The sequence below is a fragment of the Dama dama genome, chromosome 13 (assembly GCF_033118175.1).
Source record: "Dama dama isolate Ldn47 chromosome 13, ASM3311817v1, whole genome shotgun sequence".
NCBI lineage: Eukaryota > Metazoa > Chordata > Mammalia > Artiodactyla > Cervidae > Dama > Dama dama.
The window spans coordinates 49,882,580-49,904,002 of NC_083693.1; the positions used below are offsets into that span (position 1 = coordinate 49,882,580).

The window sequence follows — 21,423 nt, forward strand, 5'->3', positions numbered from 1 at the left end:
TATGATGAGAAGCTTCTATCAAAACTGAGGCAGAGAAAGTCCATTAGATACTGTACACCAAAAAATGCCCCAGAGTTATTGCCATCAAGTCGTTTAAAATATTTCTTAAAAAAAAAAAACAACAAACCCATTGAAGAGTGTTAGTTTTTTAGAGTACATGCTGTCCCTATATTTACTTTCATCCTTTTAGTAAAATAAATTACTATAACGTTAATCGTAAAGGATTAAAGACAATACCCAAATCTTTGGGTCACCATTTGTTTAATGAAAAAAAGATTAGCAACCATTATCTCCATTATCTATCAAAACCATTTCTCTCCTTTCAGGTCAAGTAAAGCCATCACATACCACAACATACCTTCAGGAGAGCACACTGCAGGAAGTTCAGAGAGGATAACTAACGCAGCTGAAACCAACCTACTTCCATCTTCTGACAGCATCTGTGGCTTTGCTGCTTTCACTCCTGGGCTACCTGTCAATTTAGGATTTAGCCCTGGGAGCTGCCTAACTAGAATGCACACACACAACTCCAGTGTTGCAAAGACCAAAGACTTCCCAGGCACAAGTCCTCCTGTGTCCTTTCCCTCTCCAAATTCTGGCAAGGTTTCCTTTTCAGCAGCCCCATCATCGACTAGAAGACAAAAAGAACAGTGTTGAATAAATACTTTACGTTTGCTTTGCTTCTGTTGTAGGTAACACATTTAAATGGGTCAAGCCTTGGGTCTTAAAGAATGAAAGAGAAAGCAGTTATGGAGGTAAAAGGAGTTGTCTTTATTTGGACTTCTTGTTGTAGTGGATCAAAAGAAATCCTTGGTGACCTTCTCGGCCTTGCAATATTGTCTGGTTAACTCCGTGCAGCTAAGATGTGAACCTGGTAGCTAGAGCTCCAGCACTGACTTCACCACCTTAAGTAGTTGTTGGGCAGAAAGATAGGGACTGAGGTCTCTGATGTCTTTATGAAACTGCCATCTCAGCCCAGGACTGCCAACCTCTGGAGTTCTTGTAGATGAGAGAATAAGTCCTTGTGTTTTAAATCTACTGTTGTACTGGGTTTTGTTATATGTAGTCAAACGTAATCTTAAATGATATACTCACAAATGTCAAATCAGACTTATAAATGAGCAATTTAATCACTTTATAAAACTAAGTCATTAAAAAATTCTCAGTAATTCTTTCCCTGTACACTCGTAAACACTGTTAAGTACTCAATCCATATAAGGGATTTTTTTTTCCTTCCAGGGCTGTTAAAATTCTAATTTTCCCAAGGAAAAATACTTTAGCTACTGACAGTACCCAAGGTAACATGCAGAGACGACTGAGAGAATCTGAAGCCATACCTAGAGATGTTTCATTTGTACTATACACAACAGATTCTCAGGATGACATAGATACATAAGCAATACTTTAAAAAGCTTTTTTTTAAAAAAAGGAAATGATGCTATGTGATTAATTTGGCATTGTGGTTTAATGTTCACCTTCTGCACTTCGTCTTTTCTCCTTCACATGTTCTTGAGCCGCACAGATAATCTGCCTGACCACTTCAAGAGAAGCCAGTTGAATGGAAGGTGATTCTCGAGTCAAAATTACTCGATGTAGTACATTCAACAACTCAATACCCAAGTCCTGTGACAGAAAACAGGTGAGAACATTTTGAAAATTATGTACTTGAAAAAAAATAGTGTTAGGGCAATAATGTTATGTAACGCTTGCTCCACTTTAAACCATCTCCAGGTTGGTTTCTGTCCAATCTTGTAGGAGATGGCACTATGACAATAGATCATTTTCACACAGGTCCTAAACTGAGATAACAAACAAGGAAATTCCTAAAACAAGATAAAAAAACATGGCTCAAAGTATATAAGGACTGCCAGATTCAAGATAAAAGATTCCCAGAGATATATTAAAGTTTTCTAATACTTACGAATGGTGGCAAAAATGACATTAACAGTGTGTAAGTTATTAAGCATAGGATGAATATCACTCAAAAGAAAATACACTAGAAGAATACTACTTAACTTTCCCCCTGTTCTATTGGTCACTCTGGTGACTTTCTTTCATCTTTGAAAATAAGTGCGAAATAGTCATTATAATACTTGTTTTAACATACAGAATTAACAAGCACAAAAAGTTCAAAACTTATCCATGTGCAATTTAAGTTAGGCAGGAGCCTGAGTCATACTTTAAACCTAATAAACAATAGTGGCAATAAATAACAGTCTATACAGAGAGGAAATTATACCATTTATTTTTCTTAACATCCAAAAGTCAATTTAATATACAATTCAATATACTGGTAATACCGGCTTCCCTGGGGACTCAGTGGTAAAGAACCTGCCTGCCAGTACAGTAGTTTTAGGTTCAATGCCTGGGTCAGGAAGATCCCCTGGAGAAGGAAATGGCAACCCACTCCAGTATTCTTGTCTGGGAAATTCCATGAACAGGGGACTGTGGTGGACTACAATCCTTGGGGTCACAAAGAGCCAGACACAACTTAGCGAGTAAGTATTCACGCATATGGCAATACATGATGCTAAGGGTGCCTGCCCAATGCATTGTTGCTCTTGGGAAAGCAGTTAAAGGAAGTGCTGTACAGTGTACAGTGATCCTTCAAATCATGGTCACAATTAGATCTGGTATTACTGTCTGACTCCACCTAGAGGCTAGTCAGTTGTCTCTTAAAAAGACCTTGATGGAGAAATCAGCCAAGAGGGACACTACACAACTGACAGTTAACAACATGAACCAAGAGGATTCTCTTTGGGGAAATGGGGAACAAGATACAGATGTATATGAGAAGCAGAGTGCAGTGAAGCGGCAAGAAACAAGGACAGTACAAGATAGAAGCTTCCCATCACTGCAGAAAGTTCGCCTGAAGAGTTGCTACACGGCGTGGCGGACTGGTGGCAGCAAAAGTAAGTGTGGCAGGGGCAGAGACAGAAAGCGGCGGGCAGCGGCATGACTGCCGCCGAGGCGGCACGGCGGCTGGTGGCCTTCAGCTGGGAGGCCTAGCTATGTCATGTTTAGTTTCCTTTTTGCTTCTCCGTGTTCACCTGCTGTTCACTGTAGGAAACTGAACACGTTTCTGCTGCTGTGCCTTGGAATCTGACAAGCCTGGAAGCCTGACAAGCAACAAGAAATCACCTGATCACTGCCAATTTTAGATCTTGGCCAAGGAACATCTAGAAGGGCCTGTAACGCATGTAAACAGGCAGTAATGCTTTCCATGGTTGCATCTGAACGTAAGGAACACAGAAACTTCACACTGATTCCTGTAGAAAGTAGAGAAAGAGAACAAGGCTTCTTTAGATTCTTGGTTTCTGACGTTAAAAGAATTTTCTATTTTGATAAGATATACAAATAAACTTAGCAAAGAAGCAATGCAAATAAATCACCATGAATTTAAGACTAAACAATTAAGTGGTAAGGCAGTCTCTTTAACGGTTTTTATCAACATGTACACAAATAATAATCTCAACTAGGCTTGCACACTACTGCAAAAATTATAATAAAATTGTGCCAGAACTTAACATGTAGAGTTTCATAATTTTATTCTGACTAAAATTTATTGAGTGATTACCATGTATCAGGCATTGTACTTTAACTATATCATTTCACTCTTACAGTATCTCAGAAAGTAGGTACTATTATTACCACTCCTTTTGAGCACATAAAGCTTAAATAGTTTGCTAAATGTCTGTTAAAATGAGGCACACCAAGAATTTGAACTAAGGTAATTAAACCGCACAGCTTATGCCCTGACAGTCTTTATTACATAAAAGTTTGTTTTTAAAAAGTTCTCAAGGCAAATAGAAACAAAACTTCAATATACCCAAGGATATAGCAAATCGGATCATGTTTGGCTTCAGAAGGAATAACAGAAGCTCGATGAACCAGGAACCTTATTAGTTAATTACTGACCTTTATAACCGTCACATTTCAGTTAGTAACTTATTTATAGGTAATGATCTAAAAGGTTGTTTCCTCAGAACAAGGTTAAGTGTGAAAAACATTTAATCTAGAAACTCACTGTATCTAGAAAGATATCTCATTTTAAAAATGAAGTTCTAAGAAAGCAAAAAAGTGGGTGAAACTTCATAAATTTAAAAATCTCCTTTATCTTTGACCTTAAATACTGATGCAGGTCTGTATGTGAATATACTTTCTTGAACCTTGTAATCCTTGAGAATGGGGAGGGAGGGGTGGATGACTCAGTATACTGTTGTTGCCTAATAAAGAATGAAGTTAACAGCCACAAAAGCTGACAGGTAAGAAACACAATCCAAGAAAAGCTCCGTATGGCTGGCAGAGGGTAAAAAGGGTTTTACTGACCTAAAATGAGATGGAATCTCTCAGTGTAGACATCCTCAGGGGACTTTACCGTAGGTCCAGAGGATGAGCCCTGGCACATGGAAGTTGGTGTCACGGGCCTTGAGAGATTAGGGGCTCCCTCATCTGGGTCAGCGACGACAAAGCCTGTGCCTGTAAGCCACAGTGCTGTGGCATGCAAGATGAGCGCCCAGGAGTTGTAATAATGTAGCTTTGCATTTTCACTAGTCTCTGCTGTGTAGAAAGCACCACCTACAAAAAAGGGAAGGCACACAGTTTCAGGAGGAATAAATGAAGAGATTTGTTCACAATCCATTTTCCATTTTATCTGTTACAAGAGATAGACTGTTTCCAACCTGTACCCTGTACTTCAAGGCAACTACTTGTTGACTTTTATCACCACAGTTTAGTTTTGCCCATTTTTGGACTTCACAGAAATTGGAAAATACACAGTATGCAACTGTTTGTGACTGAGTTTTTGCTTAACAGTGTTTTTAGAGATGGATCATCCATGCTGCTATATTATCAATATTTTGTTATCTATGACTTTATTTCTCCTGAGCATACAACTGTTGGTCACAGTGCTGACGTATCCTTAAAACTTCGTAAGAAATTTGTAGGCTCTTTTTCTTTTTAATTATAAAATATTTTAAAACAAATATGTGATGTGTGTGTGTGTGTTTAGAATGCAAAAGGTTCATACAATCTGAAGAGAAACCACAGTATGTGTGCATGCATGCTCAGTCATTCAGTTGTGTCCAACTCTTTGTGACCCCATGAACTGTAGCCCGCCAGGCTCCTCTGTCCACGGAATTCTTCAGGTAAGAATGAATACTGGATTGGTTTGCCATCTCCTCCTCCAAGGGATCTTCCTGACCCAGGAATCGAACCCTTGTCTCCTGCACTGGCAGGGGGATTCTTTACCACTTAGCCATCTGGGAAGCCCAGAGTATGTATATGCATGTATAAAACAAATGCTGATACTCATCCACCTCTAAGATTAACATTTTGCCATTCTTAAATCTATTTCTTAAAAAACAAACAAAACCGCTAAAACTCTATATACCACTAATTCTTGCCCCTCCTTCTATAACCACTTTCCTCAAGTCTCTGTGAGTCAGTCTCAGGTCTTATACTTTCACACTAGACGTTTGTATTCATAAATAATAGATGCTGTTATTTAGTGTGAGTTTACTTAAAAGGCCTCATACTGTGTGTATCCTTTTCAAACTTGCTTTCCCCCTTAACATTATGTTTTAGAGATTTACATATGTTGATTCATGTGTCATTCATTTTTGCTAATAAATTTTTTCAGTAAATCAACGTATTTCCATTTTTAATGCTATTAAAAGGTACAAAGTCCAATAAATACTCTGCATATCTTTGTGTATAATTGCAATTAAAATTCTAATAGAACTTGATAGGCTGGCCCTAAAATTCACAGCAAGGAGTGAAAAAAATAATAGCTGTTTTGGAATAACATGAAGATTAAAAGCAGCTGCCAGATATCCAATCCACAAAGTGTGATGTTAATAACTGAGTATAAAATCAGATTCCCCAAAATTATTTATTGGGGCAACATATGTATAAAAAAGAGTGGATATATGTATATGTATAACTGATTCATTGTGTTATACAGCAGAAACTAACACAACATTGTAAAGCAACTATACTTCAATAAAAACAATTAAATTAGACCCTTATCTTCATTCTACACACAAAAAATGAATTCCAGCAGGACTAAAATCTACAATGTAAAACGCAAAAGTGTAAAGCTTATATATCTTTGTGATCTTAATTTTAAAAAAGTATCAGTTTTTCGGGATGGGGAACACATGTAAATCCATGGCTGATTCATGTCAATGCATGGCAAAAACCACTACAATATTGTAAAGTAATTAGCCTCCAACTAATAAAAATAAATGAAAAAAAAATAAATAACTTGAAAAAAAAAGTATCAGGCATTACAGAGGAAACATAAACCATAAAAACTGATTACATTAATTTTAAAAAGGTACAAGAGCCAAGCCAGAGGCTGAGAGAGGACAGCTTCCAGATACGGAACCGTAAAGGAAGAGTATTAAACATATGTAAGGATTAACAAGTCAGTAAGAAAATGACAAATATGAAGTAGAAAATGGGCAAAGATGATGACTGGGTGATTTATGGAAAAAGAAACTTAAACAGCCCATAAACTGATGAAAAATATTTTCAATCAAGGAAATAAACCCATGAAATTCTTTAAACTCCTCACATTGGGAAAAACAATTAAGTATAGTAACATATAATGGAGGGAAGATGCAGATAAACAGAGGCATGTTGTCAGTCATATACACTGCTGTAATCACGGTGGAGAACGATTTGGCTGTTATTCTTGTGAGTTAAGAAGAGCGTGCCTCCTGACTGAACGAGTCAACTGCAGGGTCTCTACCCTGAAGCAACTCTCACATGACTATTCTATGAATGAAAATTATTCTTGAAAAAAATGTTTCAAATAAACATTACCTTCTAGTGGAGAAATTTTGAAAATACATGTTATTGACTGTCATTCTAGGAATTACAGTAAATATTTCACCCCCTTACCTTCAACAGGAAGCTGAGAGGCAAATTCTGAAGGCAAAGTTAGGAGAGCAAAATCCTGAAGTGCAGCTAGCCACAGCCTACTCAATGTACCGAGGTCTGCGTGGACTAAGTCAAGTAGCCCGTCTGGTGAAATCGACCCGTTTCCAACGCTCTCTTCTGAACAGGCAGGAGGAGTCTTCAAAGGTTGTCTGTGGTTTTTATGTCTTTCTACAGCAATTATGTAGACCTGTATAAAGGTTACTTTATAAATAGGAAAATCTTAGACCCACAGGTGCTACAATATTATTATCTTGCAGACTTACCTTGAACCTGCCTCCTGGACTTTAAATGCACATGATACGAAGAAGGTACACATGTACAACCACATACAAAACTGGGGTAGAAAGATCCAAAAGCGTTATCTTCACCGCGATATGTTAGGGATAGTAAACATTTGACAAGTATGCTGCCACATTACAGTTTACAAACAACTAGATGATCCTGGCACCCTTTTTCACTAAGCCTGGCTATGGCCTTGTGATCCATTCCAATATATGGCTACAGGCAGCCATCTCTGAATTCAAATAAGCTGAAATACTGAATATTTTCTTTCAATGTTACCACTAAATGACTTACAAAACATTTACCTATAGACTGTAGGTAAGGACTACAGAATATTAAAGTATTCAACATAGTACATAATGTGTACTATCTATTTATCCATAGCTCTGAAATCCAAAAGCTCTGAAAAATGTAATTTTGTGGGCAACAATCTGGTGACAAAACACAAAAAAATTTATGGGAGGCTATTTATACAGTGTGACTATTCAAACATTTTCAGATACATTATAAATTGTTTGATTATAGATTTTATGGTATTATCCCAAACATCCTGGATGGATACAGGAAATATGCATCCAAATTTTAAATCCCAATTTATCTGGCTCTAAGGATTTCAAATAATTATGGACCTCAATTACATGGAGCTTGTTGGCTAGTCATTATTTCCACTAAGGAAAGAATAGGAGAAAGTAATGGCTTAAGCAAGAGTATAGAGATTCAAACGATAATTAAAAAAATTATAAAACAGTAAATTTATAAAACAGGTTACAGAAAATACAGAATATCTGTTTGTTCTACTAAAAGCATATGTTTAAATCATTGAGAGTTGATTGTTAAAGATCATTAAATCTAACTTATTAAGTCTAGGCAGAACTACTTTCTGACCGAAATTTGTCAATACTAAATAATGACAAAAACAGAAACTCAACAATCTTCTGGTTTTAATTAGCCCTACTGAAGAAAACCCTTTCTCACATATTGCCTGCAACACTCAGTTGCAATCTGAGACTATATATATTTCACTAAAGTGATATATGAACCAGGACTGGCCAAATCTGATAACTGTTGAAGCTGGATAATGGGCTTATATGAGTTCATTACAGTATTCTATTTACTTCTGTATATATGTAACCGTTTCTATCATAAATTTTAAAAATTATATGGCTTTCTTCCTATTAGAAAAGTAAATGAAAAAAAGCTAAGTACTTCCCTCTAAGATTTTTTTAACCCTAGGAAATAAAATGACTTAATATTCAAAAGTCATTTTATGAAAGAAAGAGCTCTAAGAAATATTAAAGCATGTGTTATAGTTGATAGAATATATGAGCAAGCCCACATTTCCAATAATTCAGGTTTCAATAAAAGTTGATTTCCATTGGCTATGATAAAGTCTTTTATGACTGCCCCCTGCTTGAAACAGCAGATAAGACAACAAGAGAGTACTTTAGAATCCTTGGCCAAAATATCAATTAGTATATAAATATATCTCATGTTGAAAGTCTTCTGTTAACCTTAAACACAGACTTGTGTTTTAAATAGCTAATTTCAGTTTATGGCCTAAGATATTTATTAACAACTTCCAAAATTCTAGTCATAAATTGAGACGTACTAACCTCTGCCCAGGCTTTTAGCACAGCTAAGATCTCCATGGTAGAAGCACTTTCATTATATAAGTGACTAAGAGCTTCTTTTCCAACCTGAATTTTTGTTAATGATGCAACAAGCAACTGATGAACTCTTCGGATGTCGTTAAGGTCACTTACAACTCCACTTGCTATCCAGGCACTGCAAACCTAGTTTTTTAAGAAAATCAAAGATTATATTTAAAAACTATAAACACCCCCTTTGGGAGTTCAGCAGAGTTCACTCATATCTCAGGAATCTGGTCACTTAAATCATCTTGCTATAAAGAAACCCAGTGGGAGGCTGCTGATAATGATAGTCAAAGCCAGCATTTCAAAAGAGAATGAGACAGGATGCTCAGGGCCGGTGCGCTGGGATAACCCTGAGGGATGCAATGGGGAGGGAGGTGAGAGGGGGCTTTAGGATGGGGAACACATGTACACCCACCCATGGCTGATTCATGTCAATGTATGGCAAAAACCACTAAAATATTGTAAAGTAATTAGCCTCCAGTTAAAATAAATTTTAAAAAAATCAAAAAGAATGAAATCATAAGGTTGAAGAAAGAAAGCTATGCTAATAAGCAAATAAAGAGTTTTAGATGTTATTAACATAGAGAAAATAAGCCATGAAAGGCACTACTTGCATAATTGTTTGGATTGACATTTGAATTATATCTCCAATCTTAATTATTTCATCTTATTATTTTAAAATCAGGGATTAATTGCGCCTCAATGAAGATTTTTATTCTTTTGAAGATATCTTTAACTTTTAAAACAAAACATCATTAATAATCCTCCAATGCAAAAAATTTACTCAGTTACCAGGGGCCATCTATAAAGGTTTTCCTGATTGTCACGATATTTCATAAAAATTTATTTTTCCTTTACCATCTACTTATTTAGTTCACATTTCCTTTCACAAAAGATTTCAAGTGACTTATAGCAAGAACACATATAATAAAATGAAAAATTAGACTCAGTACAACAGTTAACAAAAGTCTATGAATATTGAAGGTACTCAAACATTTCCTAAATACAACTGAATTTGAAAAGTTGAAAGAAATGAGTAAAATCAGTTTTTTTTCCATTTTTTAAAAATAATTAATTTAATTCACACCAGTTCTACTTTTATTTCAGACCATTCAGGGCTGGATATTGAATGCCTGACAACACCATCAAGAAAAGCAACTATTTAAAACAGTATACTATATGGCTCTTAGATATCTGAAAAGATGCTCAACCTCACTTGGCACACAAATCTAAACTATCCCGAGATACCCTTTTTACTCCATCACAAAAATCTAAGTTTGACAACCGACACAGCCGCTGAGAAAACAGGCACGTGCATACAGTGCTGGCAGGGGTTTGAGGTGGTTAACTCTTGTAATTACTCTTTAACCCGACAATTCAGTTTGGGGGAATTTAGCTCCAATACATGCTTGGACCCAGCAAATTGACCCACAGAGAAGGAGGGTCATTAACTGCAGCACTATTTCTAAGAGCAAAAGACAAAAAAGAGCCCCTGTATTTCCATCACCAGAGAACTGGTGACGTACCCAGATACTGGACTACCATGCAGTTACAAGAAAGAGAAAGGTCTGTATATTTAAAGGGTGAAGAAAAGGGGCAGCTGAGATTAATGGGTGAGTGGACAACTGTAACACAGAACCTTGGTATTAAATACTATCTGGAGAGCTGCTTCCTAAAGGAGGGTTTACTATTTACCTGACATGCTTTGGCAGTGACGTCAGGTGGTGTCTCTGAGGTGAAGGCTGGTCTAAGTGCCGCTCCTACCTGGCAAGAAACGATATGTTCATTCAAGCATCAATAAGTAAGATAGCACAAACTCTTTTCTCTTTTTAATGTTATCTTAAAATTATCTCTTTATAATAGGTATTATAAACACTTTTTGGTTTTGCCTGCCCAGGATGTCTTTCCCAGTTTTTGGTTAAGAGCATCTCAATTCTCCTTTGGGGAACTTTCTTTCTCACCAACTCTTAGCCTATGTGGTTGCTATGGAGCTAACAGCACTGTCTGGCTCCAGGGACCCGCACTGGTATAATGAAAGCTCTCCTGTAGATGTTTGCTGGAAGTACTCAGAAAGAAGCGCTGTCTTTAAAAAGACTCTAGATGCTGAGAGCGCCATTTTGATACCACTTGGAGAGGGCAAATTTGAAAAAGAGCCAGTGCAGGAGAAAGCAGAGCCAACTAAGATTCCCCAAAACAATCTTCCTTTTCTGCTTAAGTGAGTGGTAATTTTATTTCTATCATTTGTAATTTTAAGAATAAAAATAGAACAGAGCTCCATAATATTTAGACTAATATGTAGTTGTATGTAACTCCCATCCCTTCCTTTTCTCTTTCCCTAAACATACACTGACATTACCTGTTGGGAAGATGTGATGGAGCCTGCTACCAACTGGCGAACTGCTCTGGATTCCCTAATTGCCAGTCAACAGAAGCTGCCTCTGCATCATGAGAGGTATCCTTGCATGACTGCCGAAGGACTACATGTGGTGTGTGTGATGTAACGTGATGATTTTATTATCTTCCTTGTTCCTCCTGGGTTGCTCAATGCACCAGTCAAACAAACACCAGTTAAAAAGATTACAGAACCAGTAGAAGAGTCTTAAATTCTCTTCTAAGTTCAGGGGAAATAAAGGAGGTTATATCTAGACTAGGAGTAGGAATACTAACCTGAAGATGAAACAGGCATGCAGCCTAAATGGAATGTTAATAATATTAATGATTTGGTGTTATCTTAAGCTTATTTGGATATTCTGTAAAGAATTTCATTATCAAAGCCCTTTATTCCCCATAAATTACCAAGAAGGTTATAATTACGTGACTTAAGCATTATAAAAAACCTGTTTCATGAATTATTTTGCTTCTGCTTGAAGATTTCTTCTTCAAACTCTTCTTCAAACATATACTAATTAGACTGGTGATATATTAACAGAGATACACATTTATGTATCAAGAGGTGACAGGCCAATTAGTTTCACAGACTTCTAACCTGGGTGTTTAATAATAAGATTCTCTAATAGAAAGTGCTTACATTGGCTTGATACTGTTCCAGAATCACATGACCTGGAAACTCTGGTTCTGGAATTGCTGCAAATCGCCGAATAACCACTAACAGTGTTTCAAGGCCAGAAAGACGGAGCTGGTCACTGTGATCTGTGGCAGCCATAAAAGCCATGCGAATTAAGTCAGCCAGATGTAGCACCAGAAAGTCACCTGAGGGTTAAAAAGGGAATCTTAGTAAGAAAAGGAATATGCTGGAATTAAGACAGATGTTAAATGATAATTCTTCCTCCTTTTAATTTCATAGGCTAGACTTTTCAAGTACTTTTACAGTTTTACTATTTGTTACAGACCTTAAAGCTAGATTTACAGCACCAGGGCAAATACTCAGACACAAACAACTATCCCAAATCAAATACTAATACAGCTTTGAAAAAAACAAAGACAGAATCAGCATCCTTTAAAAGAATGCTAATAGTATTTTCAATAAAATTTTTTTCAGACTTTCTGATAAAAGTACATTAGAAGGTATTTAGGAAACTTTGGGTTTTGATGAATTAGTTTAATCATTCTCAATCGCAGTAGTTTAATCATTCTCTTCATGTCAAGTTGAAGCTAAAAGATAATATTCCTTTAAAAAAATTTTATGTGGTTCTTTTTATGGACTATGGGCTTCCCTGGTGGCTCAGATGGTAAAGAATCTGCAATGCAGGTTTGATCCCTGGGTCAGGAAGATCCTCTGAAGAAGGGAATGGCAACCCACTCCAGGATTCTTGCCTGGGAAATCCCATGGACAGAGGAGCCTGGTGGGCTGCAGTCCATGGGGGACACAAAGAGTCGAACACGACTGAACGACTAGCACTTTCACTTTCGTATGGACTACATTACCTTACTTTTGCATCTGCTGCCACACACACAAAACATGGGAGCATAAAAAAAAATATTTCTAGCTATAAAATTATAAGTGATAATTCCTTTCATGCCTACAACACATTACTTGGTATAATAATTCTACCCGGGAGAGACATAAAACAATCATTTAACAGTGTTCCAACAATAAAATTTTTACAGGTGCAACAAACCTTTACCTAAAAAAACATTTGAGACTAATTCAAAGAAGTATACTAGTTATAGGTCATACTGAACAAACCAGCTCATCTTAATAAGTGCTAATTACAATTTTAATCAAGAGCATAGGAGTCAGTAAGCACACTAATTTTATACCTATCAGTATTAGTACTCATCACAAATAAAAGACTCAATTTCCAAAACATACTAAGAGCTCATTACAACTCAAGGACAAAAAGACAGACATCACCATCAAAGAACGGGCAGAAGACCTAAACAGACACTTCTCCAAACTACATATACATACGACCAAGAGGCACAGGAACAGATGCTCAACACTGCTAATTCTTAGAGAAACACAAACCTACAATGAGGTACCACTTCATACCAGTCAGAATGGCCTACAAATATTAACACAAATGTTGGAGAGGGTGTGGAGAAAAGGAATGTACCATGTTGGCAAGAATATAAACTGGTACAGCCACTAGGTAAAACAATATAGAGGTTCCTTAAAAAACTAAAGAGCTGCCATATGATCAAGCAATCCTATTCCTAAGCATATATCTAGAGAAAACCATAAACTGAAGATACACGCACCCCTGTTTTCATAGCACTATTTACAACAGCCAAGACATGGAAACAAGTGAAATGTCCACTGACAGATAATGGATAAAGATGTGGTATATACACCCAGAAGAATATTATTCAACCATCAAAAAGAATGAAATAATGCCATTTGCAGCATCATGGAATCTAAAATACGATACAAATCAACCTATCTACACAACAAAAACAGACTCACTGACATAGAGCGCAGACTTGGTTGTCAAGGGGACTGGAAGTAGGGGAGAGAAGAAATAGGAGTCTGAGATTAACAGAGGCAAACTATTATACATTGGATGGATAAACAACAAGGTCCTACTGGACAGCACAGGGAACTATACTGAATACTCTGTGGTAAACCATAATGGAAAAGAATATGAAAAAGTATATAAATATATAAATGTGTGTATAACTGGGTCACTGTACTGTACAGAAGAAATTAACACAACACTGTAAATCCACTATACTTCAATAAAATGAAGCAAACGAAAGACAACTAAGAGACTTAATACATGCCTGCTTGAAAAATAAAATAGAAATACCTAATTCATAGTCTCAGACGGGGAATAACAACATCTTGCCTTGTGATTCTTTTGTCAGGTAAAGAATATTTACAAGGCATTGAGATATGAGCATTGTGTCTGAATATATGTGTTTAAGTGAATTAAACAATAATCAATATGTATTTAGGTAAAAATAATAAAACCGAACAATAAAAGGTCAAACAAGTCTCACAAGTAGGTTTACTTTACATTGAGGTAGACTCAAGATGTTTTCAAGGTAACATCCATGGAACCAAAATAATCTGTGAGCAAAATAGCTATATTTTGCTATACTTAATAGTTCTAATAAAATAAAATTTAAGAAAATAAAATTTGGGAATGCACATACTCCTTTCCACAAATGTGACCATTCTCTATCAACTTAATGTATCACATTATGCCCACAAAACAAAAGTGAATGCTGATTTAAGAAGTTCAGTCATTAAGAATGTATCTGAACGTTAGGAATGTACTACAGGCACACAGCACCTCTGTGTGTATCACTTGGTCTTTTCGCTGTTACACCACTTACTTCTTGAATCCTTCTTTTTCAGGTCCTGTGCTAAAGCAACGTCAAAATGTGCGCTGTGTGCATTTTCACACTGGGTGATTATCCTACAGACGCATTCAGCAGCGAAGACTCTTGTAGCCCATCGGGGATTGGTGAAAGGGTGAGGCCTGCCGTCACTTCTGCTGGTCAGAACTGAAGCGTCATCCCCTCTATCTCCTTCCTCTTCTTGCATTGTATCCACACACGTTACAGCTGCAAAATCTTTTATCAAGGGAGAATACACATGGTTTCAATTGGAAGATACACTTACAAAGGGTACACTTATAAACGATGGAAGATACACTTACAAATGACCTTAAGTGTTACAGATAATTACTGTTCATCAATCATACATCTTTTAACAATGTAAAATAATCATGTCTGATGACTACTGATAACAGTGGTTACCTCTAGAAACGCTAAAAAAACTATCCTTAAAAAATGACGAAGCCGTTAAAGTATATTTAAAGTGAAAAACTGCACATGATACTAGAATAATTATCAATCTGCTGTATGTAGATGGATATACTTAAGGAAGCACAGAATTCTGTGGTAGGGAGTATGGTGGGCAGAACTAGATATGTTGTTTTAACACTGGGCCCTTGAATGAATTTAAGAAGGTTCCTGAACCCACAAAAATGTCCCAAAAATACCTTCCTCAGGATAGACCCATTGGTGTATTTACAAACTCAAATTATCCAGATGACTAGAGCCAGTAAGTAAGGAATAATTTTCCTTTAATATTATACTAATTTCTAACTTATTAACTATTTAACTCAACTTAAAATGTAACTTATGACATAAACCAACTTGTTTTTCTTAAATTATCTTTTATGTCAACATTTTTTGAGTGTGATACAACAGATAGCAAAGATGTTATAAATAAAGTTAAGGCAAACCCCTGTCTTAAAACATCAGTGGAGACTGAAGACATCAGTAGAGACCGAAATGTATGTTTTTCTAATAAGAAAGGATAGAAGTAAACTACAAAGGATAAAAAGAATAAACAATGAAGTAAACTGAGTATTAAGTTTACAGAGTGACTATAAAATTTTAAAACAGATAGGTTACCTATCTATGCATTTGTAGTTTTTCTTTTAAAGAAGTCCTTTTAAGTTCTTAAGTAGTGGGGACAGAAGAAAACATCAAGAAAGGAAAACATGTACAACATAATGGTGGAAAGAGCAAGTGTAAATAACTGAAAAATAGGAGTATCAACAAGAACAGAGGTAGAGAAGAATACAAAAAAAAAAGCAAGCCAGAAATTTTATAGTACTTTTCTTCCTTTGAGACCAGAGCTACATTAAATTATAAGGCTTAAGTAACTTGAGAGCTACTGAAATATAATGAAAAGTTAGATATTAAAGTCATGCAGGCTAAGGTTTGAATATGTGTGTGTCTTTGGGAAAATTACTTATCCTTTGCAAGTTTTGTTTTCTCTTGTGTAAAATGGAATACTACTGCCTACTCATAAGATGGTTAAAAGAGTAAATGATACATAATATGTATAGTACTTGGAACAGAAATGGTTTCTAGCTTCTTTCTCTCTCACTCACTATCTCTCTTAGTCCAAAGGTACAAATTTTAAAGACTCTAACACAATTATAAGAGGAAAAAAAAGTAAGCGTTAAGTGCTGGACTTAAACACTAGCATTAGAATCTTCATTAAAGAAAAGCAACAGTTTTACCCCAAATATCCAAATTAATAAATTAGCACTAGCAGACAATTTTATATAATGCTTTTACTTTCAGTTTTATTATGTTGGCTGGTAATTATATAATGCTTTTACTTTCAGTTGTATTATGTTGGCTGGTAATCAATCACCAGTACTTACCAGCTGATGCAGCGAGTACATCTTTACAAAGCTTTAACCAAAAGGAAAGCTTATCCACTGCCATAGATGTGAGCATATGATTTAAAGTCTCTTTGATATCATGGCATAATTTCCGATCTGTTTCTTTGTCAAGTAAGGTCAGTAAGGCCCCTTCAAGGCCCACTTCTCTGATGTTAGCATCTGACAAGAAGAAAATCGATGATCTAAGTAATACAGAAAACAAAACTGCCATATGAGAAGCACACACATTCAGTGGTTATTAAAAATATTACATGCAAATATATTCTAAAGAAGTGGTCCACATATGGCACCCTCAGTCTACCGAGGTCTATTTTAGTTCACAACTAAAGTTTGAATAATAACAACACTGCAAAGTTATTTTTTATTCAATGTCATTAAAAGATAAATCTCTGAGTTTACTAATGTGTTTTCCTTAAATCAGGTAAACATTTTAACCCAATTAGCATGCAATACTTCTAAAAATTTACACAGTGTTTCTTGGAATGATTATTTTATCTTCTCTTTAAAGTAAATTCAAATAAATAATCATAATTAAGCATTACTTATTCTGGTATAAAGGCTTTAAATTTATTAACATGAGAGTAAAACTCTGAAAACAACTATTATATGGAGAAGAAGCTACTACAACTAAGCTACAGTGGATCTAAGAATACTATTGAATTAATATAAATTACTACACAATATTCTCACTGCAAAGTAATACATCATCTCAAAAAAGAAATATAAGCCTGGATCTAGTATCTATTTCCCCTAATTCTGGAAATATAAAAAGAACAAGTACATTTTCTTGGGAGGATTTAACTCATTTGGCAATTATGAAAGCATTTAGTTTCTAAAGATTATCCTACTGTTAGACTATTTAAAAGAAGAGTTATCTTTTAAAGATCAGAAGGAGGTGGTAGGAATGCTTCTGATTAGGGGTCTAAAAGTTAGAACAGCCCAATGTAATGTGTGAGTCATGACTGGATCCTAAATTTGGGGGTGGGGGGTGGGCATGAGGGGGAGGAAGGAATTTATAAATGACATCTTTTTTTTTAATAGGAAATTTACGTGAGGACTGCACATTCTATGAAACTACTAAATGTTGATTTTACTAGGTTTGGGGTAACATGTGGTCAAGTAGGAGCATGTCCTTCTTGAAAGATGCAAGTAAGTATTTAGGGGTAAAGGGTCCATGATGCCTGCAACCTGCTTTCAGATGGTTTGGCAAGAGGTTTATGTGTTATTTTGAGAGATACACAAAGTAAGTGTTACCAAGATACCATGCAGGTAAATCTATGTGTTCACTTGCATATTTCTTCCTACTTTTCCATGATTTGAAAAATTTAAAAATTTTAATAAGGAATTATATAATGAATTCTTTACTATCTTACCCACATAGCTTATTCAATAATTATGTACCAGCGTATTAACATAATAAATCCTAAAGCAACAAAGAGATAGTTCCAGCGGTGAACATAATTTAAAGGTCACTTTGGGGAGGACACCATACATAGTTAGATTACAGTTTCTCTGGTTAAGTGATCACAGAATAGTCTGCAAACAAACAAGTTCTTCAACCTATTTGATGACTAGTATACAAGTTCAGCAATGCTGATACAGTAAGTCAGAGCCAAGGTTTTAATATAATAATAAAACTAAGTTAAGAGTTATCAAATGGTGGCTCAGAGGTTAAGGCACCCGCCTGCAATGCGGGAGGCCTGGGTTCGTTCCCTGGGTCGGGAAGATTCCCTGGAGAAGGAAATGGCAACCCACTCCAGTATTCTTGCCTGGAGAATCGCATGGACAGAGAGCCTGGTGGGCTACAGTTAAAGACCATGGAATAACAGTAAAACACATTATGGATCTGAGAGCTTTAGATACTGGAAAGCTTTATGAAGTCTGAGACTTTCTCAAAATGTGATAGCACTTTCAGTTCAGTTCAGTGGCTCAGTCGTGTCCAACTCTTTGCGACCCCATGAACTGCAGCACACCAGGCCTCCCTGTCCATCATCAACTCCCAGAGTTTATTCAAACTAATGTCCATTGAGTCTGTGATGCCATCTAACCATCTCATCCTCTGTTGTCCCCTTCTCCTCCCACATTCAATCTTTCCCAACAGGGTCTTTTCAAATGAGTCAGCTCTTGGCATCAGGTGGCCAAAATACTGGAGTTTCAGCTTCAACATCAGTCCTTCCAATGAACACCCAGGACTGATTTCCTTTACGATGGACTGGTTGGATCTCCTTGCAGTCCAAGGGACTCTGAAGAGTCTTCTCCAACACCACAGTTCAAAAGCATCAATTCTTCTGTGCTCAGCTTTCTTCATAGTCCAACTCTCACATCCATACATGACTAGTGGAAAAACCATCGCCTTGATTAGACCGGACCTTTGTTGACAAAATAACGTCTCTGTTTTTTAATATGCTATCTAAGTTGGTCATAACTTTCCTTCCAAGGAGTAAGTGTCTTTTAATATTATGGCTACAGCACCATCTGCAGTGATTTTGGAGCCCCCAAAAAATAAAGTCAGCCACTGTTTCCCCATCTGTTTGCCATGAAGTGATGGGACCAGATGCCATGATCTTCGTTTTCTGAATGTTGAGCTTTAAGCCAACTTTTTTACTCTCCTCTTTCACTCTCATCGAGAGGCTGTTTAGTTCTTCTTCACTTTCTGCCATAAGGGTGGTGTCATCTGCATATCTGAGGTTATTGATATTTCTCCTGGCAATCTTGATTCCAGCTTGTGCTTCCTCCAGCCCAGCGTTTCTCATGATGTACTCTGCATATAATTTAAATAAGCAGGGTGACAATATACAACCTTGATGTACTCCTTTTCCTATTTGGAACCAGTCTGTTGTTCCATGTCCAGTTCTAACTGTTGCTTCCTGACCTGCATACAGGTTTCTCAGGAGGTAGGTCTGCACCTGCCTGTACCACCTGGTCTGGTATTCCCATCTCTTGAAGAATTTTCCACAGTTTATTGTGATCCACACAGTCAAAGGCTTTGGCATAGTCAATAAAGCAGCAGTAGATGTTTTTCTGGAACTCTCTTGCTTTTTCGATGATCCAGTGGATGTTGGCAGTTTGATCTCTGGTTCCTCTGCCTTTTCTAAAACCAGCTTGAACATCTGGAAGTTCACAGTTCAAGCACTGTTGAAGCCTGGCTTGGAGAATTTTGAGCATTACTTTGCTAGCATGTGAGATGAGTACAATTGTGCAGTAGTTTAAACATTCTTTGGCATTGCCTTTCTTTGGGATTGGAATGAAAACTGACCTTTTCCAGTCCTGTGGCCACTGCTGATTTTCCAAATTTGCTGACATATTGAGTGTAGCACTTTCACAGCATCATCTTTTAGGATTTGAAATAGCTCAACTGGAATTCCATCACCTCCACTAGCTTTGTTCATAGTGATACTTCCTAAGGCCCACTGGACTTCACGTTCCAGGATGTCTGGCTCTAGGTGAGTGATCACACCATCGTGATTATCTGGGTCATGAAGATCTTTTTTGTATAGTTCTTCTGTGTATTCTTGCCATCTCTTCTTAATATCTTCTGCTTCTGTTAGGTCCATACCATTTCTGTCCTTTATTGAGCACTTTGGAAACTATATATTTTAAAAGTGTAAGACATTATCATTTCTATTTTTATACTCTGAATTTATATGCATGTTTGTGTTAGTTATATGATTTTCAAATGAAGAGATACACTTAAAACCTTACTGGTCAAGAAATCCTTTAATTCAGCTCTACAACATAGAAGGGACAAAGAAATCCTTTAATTTGAAGCAGATTCATCTATGAGAAATTTTATTACATTAGATTTGAGGGGAAGAAAGGCACATATGATAAATGACTTCAGGCCTAAATGCAATTTCAATCCATTGTAAAAAAACTCGTTCAAAACCAATAGCTCTCAAACGTCAGTACATATTACCATTACTGGAGAAAAATAAATAACAGATCACTGGGCTTTACTCCCCCATTTCTGGCTTAGACTTGGGATGGGGCCCAAGAACTTGCATTTCTAACAAATTCCCAGCAGAGCTGGATGTTGCTGCTGTGGGAAGCCTGTTTGAAAACCACTGCTTTAAACCAGTAAAATCACTGGTTGGAATGATAATAACTGTTTAGCAACCATCACTGGTAGCAGGTTTAAGACATTATATACTAACTTTTAAATTTCCCTTTAAAAACTCACGTTTATACAGAAGCTTTAGGATTAAAATAATCATCTGAGCTGGAGATAATATTGATAAAGAGAATTACCCAGAGTCAGTTCCTCTCCGCTGTTCTTAGCAAGCATAACAGCGTGCTCTGAAACTTCAGCCGCTTCTCTCTGAACAAGCTGACGTAAACAAGCCAGTACTGCTCGTCTCAGTAACAAATAGGGACTACAAAGATTCACCTGAAAAATACCATTTGGGAAGTAAAGGAACCGAAATTCTTGGTGACATTCAAAAAGTCTAACAGATTACTCACTGAACCCCTCCTTATTTATTAGATATACAGAGATTTCTTCAACTCTCTTAGCACGTATTTTTTACTAAATAACTTAGAAATAGCTTAAGGAGTAATACATGTACTTATTATGGATTATTCATAAACAAACCCAAGCAAAAGTCTCTTGACATTGTTAGAATACATAAAATGTATATGAGTAAAACAGTTTTGAGAGACAAAGGGATACCATTGAGAAAGAATTTATTTGCACTTGTATATACAATAGTATATTGTATATATACTCATGGAACCATATACTATTATGTTTTATGTGGAACTATATACTGTTATGTGCTCATGGAACTATATACTATTACGTTTTATGAATCTCCAAGTATAAGTTTATATAAATCTGTATGAGCACTGTAGCATAGTGATTAAAATGGAGGCTCTAGAGTCAATCTGTCTCAGTTTGAATCCTATATCCATGCCTTACTAGC

The 21,423-nt window shown here is 36.4% G+C and overlaps 1 protein-coding gene and 1 long non-coding RNA gene across 9 annotated transcripts in view; one reads left to right on the plus strand and one right to left on the minus strand.

The window, feature by feature from the left end:
* The window catches only part of HEATR5A (HEAT repeat containing 5A), a 93,702-nt gene that overhangs the window by 9,355 nt on the left and 62,924 nt on the right, over window positions 1–21,423 (minus strand). For all 7 annotated transcript variants that reach the window (XM_061159066.1, XM_061159067.1, XM_061159062.1 and 4 more), the window contains 11 exons: window positions 20,750–20,888; window positions 16,481–16,660; window positions 14,628–14,867; window positions 11,914–12,095; window positions 10,581–10,649; window positions 8,844–9,023; window positions 6,910–7,135; window positions 4,330–4,578; window positions 3,142–3,269; window positions 1,476–1,623; window positions 359–631 (listed from right to left, as the gene is read on the minus strand). In XM_061159066.1, coding sequence (XP_061015049.1) covers window positions 359–631; window positions 1,476–1,623; window positions 3,142–3,269; window positions 4,330–4,578; window positions 6,910–7,135; window positions 8,844–9,023; window positions 10,581–10,649; window positions 11,914–12,095; window positions 14,628–14,867; window positions 16,481–16,660; window positions 20,750–20,888 — 2,014 coding nt within the window. The remainder of the gene's footprint in view (window positions 1–358; window positions 632–1,475; window positions 1,624–3,141; window positions 3,270–4,329; window positions 4,579–6,909; window positions 7,136–8,843; window positions 9,024–10,580; window positions 10,650–11,913; window positions 12,096–14,627; window positions 14,868–16,480; window positions 16,661–20,749; window positions 20,889–21,423) is intronic.
* Window positions 1,502–20,763, plus strand: LOC133067975 (uncharacterized). 2 transcript variants are annotated; one of them, XR_009695440.1, is made up of 7 exons: window positions 1,502–1,639; window positions 6,919–7,092; window positions 9,993–11,100; window positions 11,185–11,371; window positions 14,650–14,766; window positions 17,543–17,650; window positions 18,603–20,763. It is a non-coding gene; the product is annotated as an uncharacterized LOC133067975 (long non-coding RNA). The 2 variants fall into 2 exon arrangements; XR_009695439.1 differs by having other exon boundaries at window positions 11,253–11,337.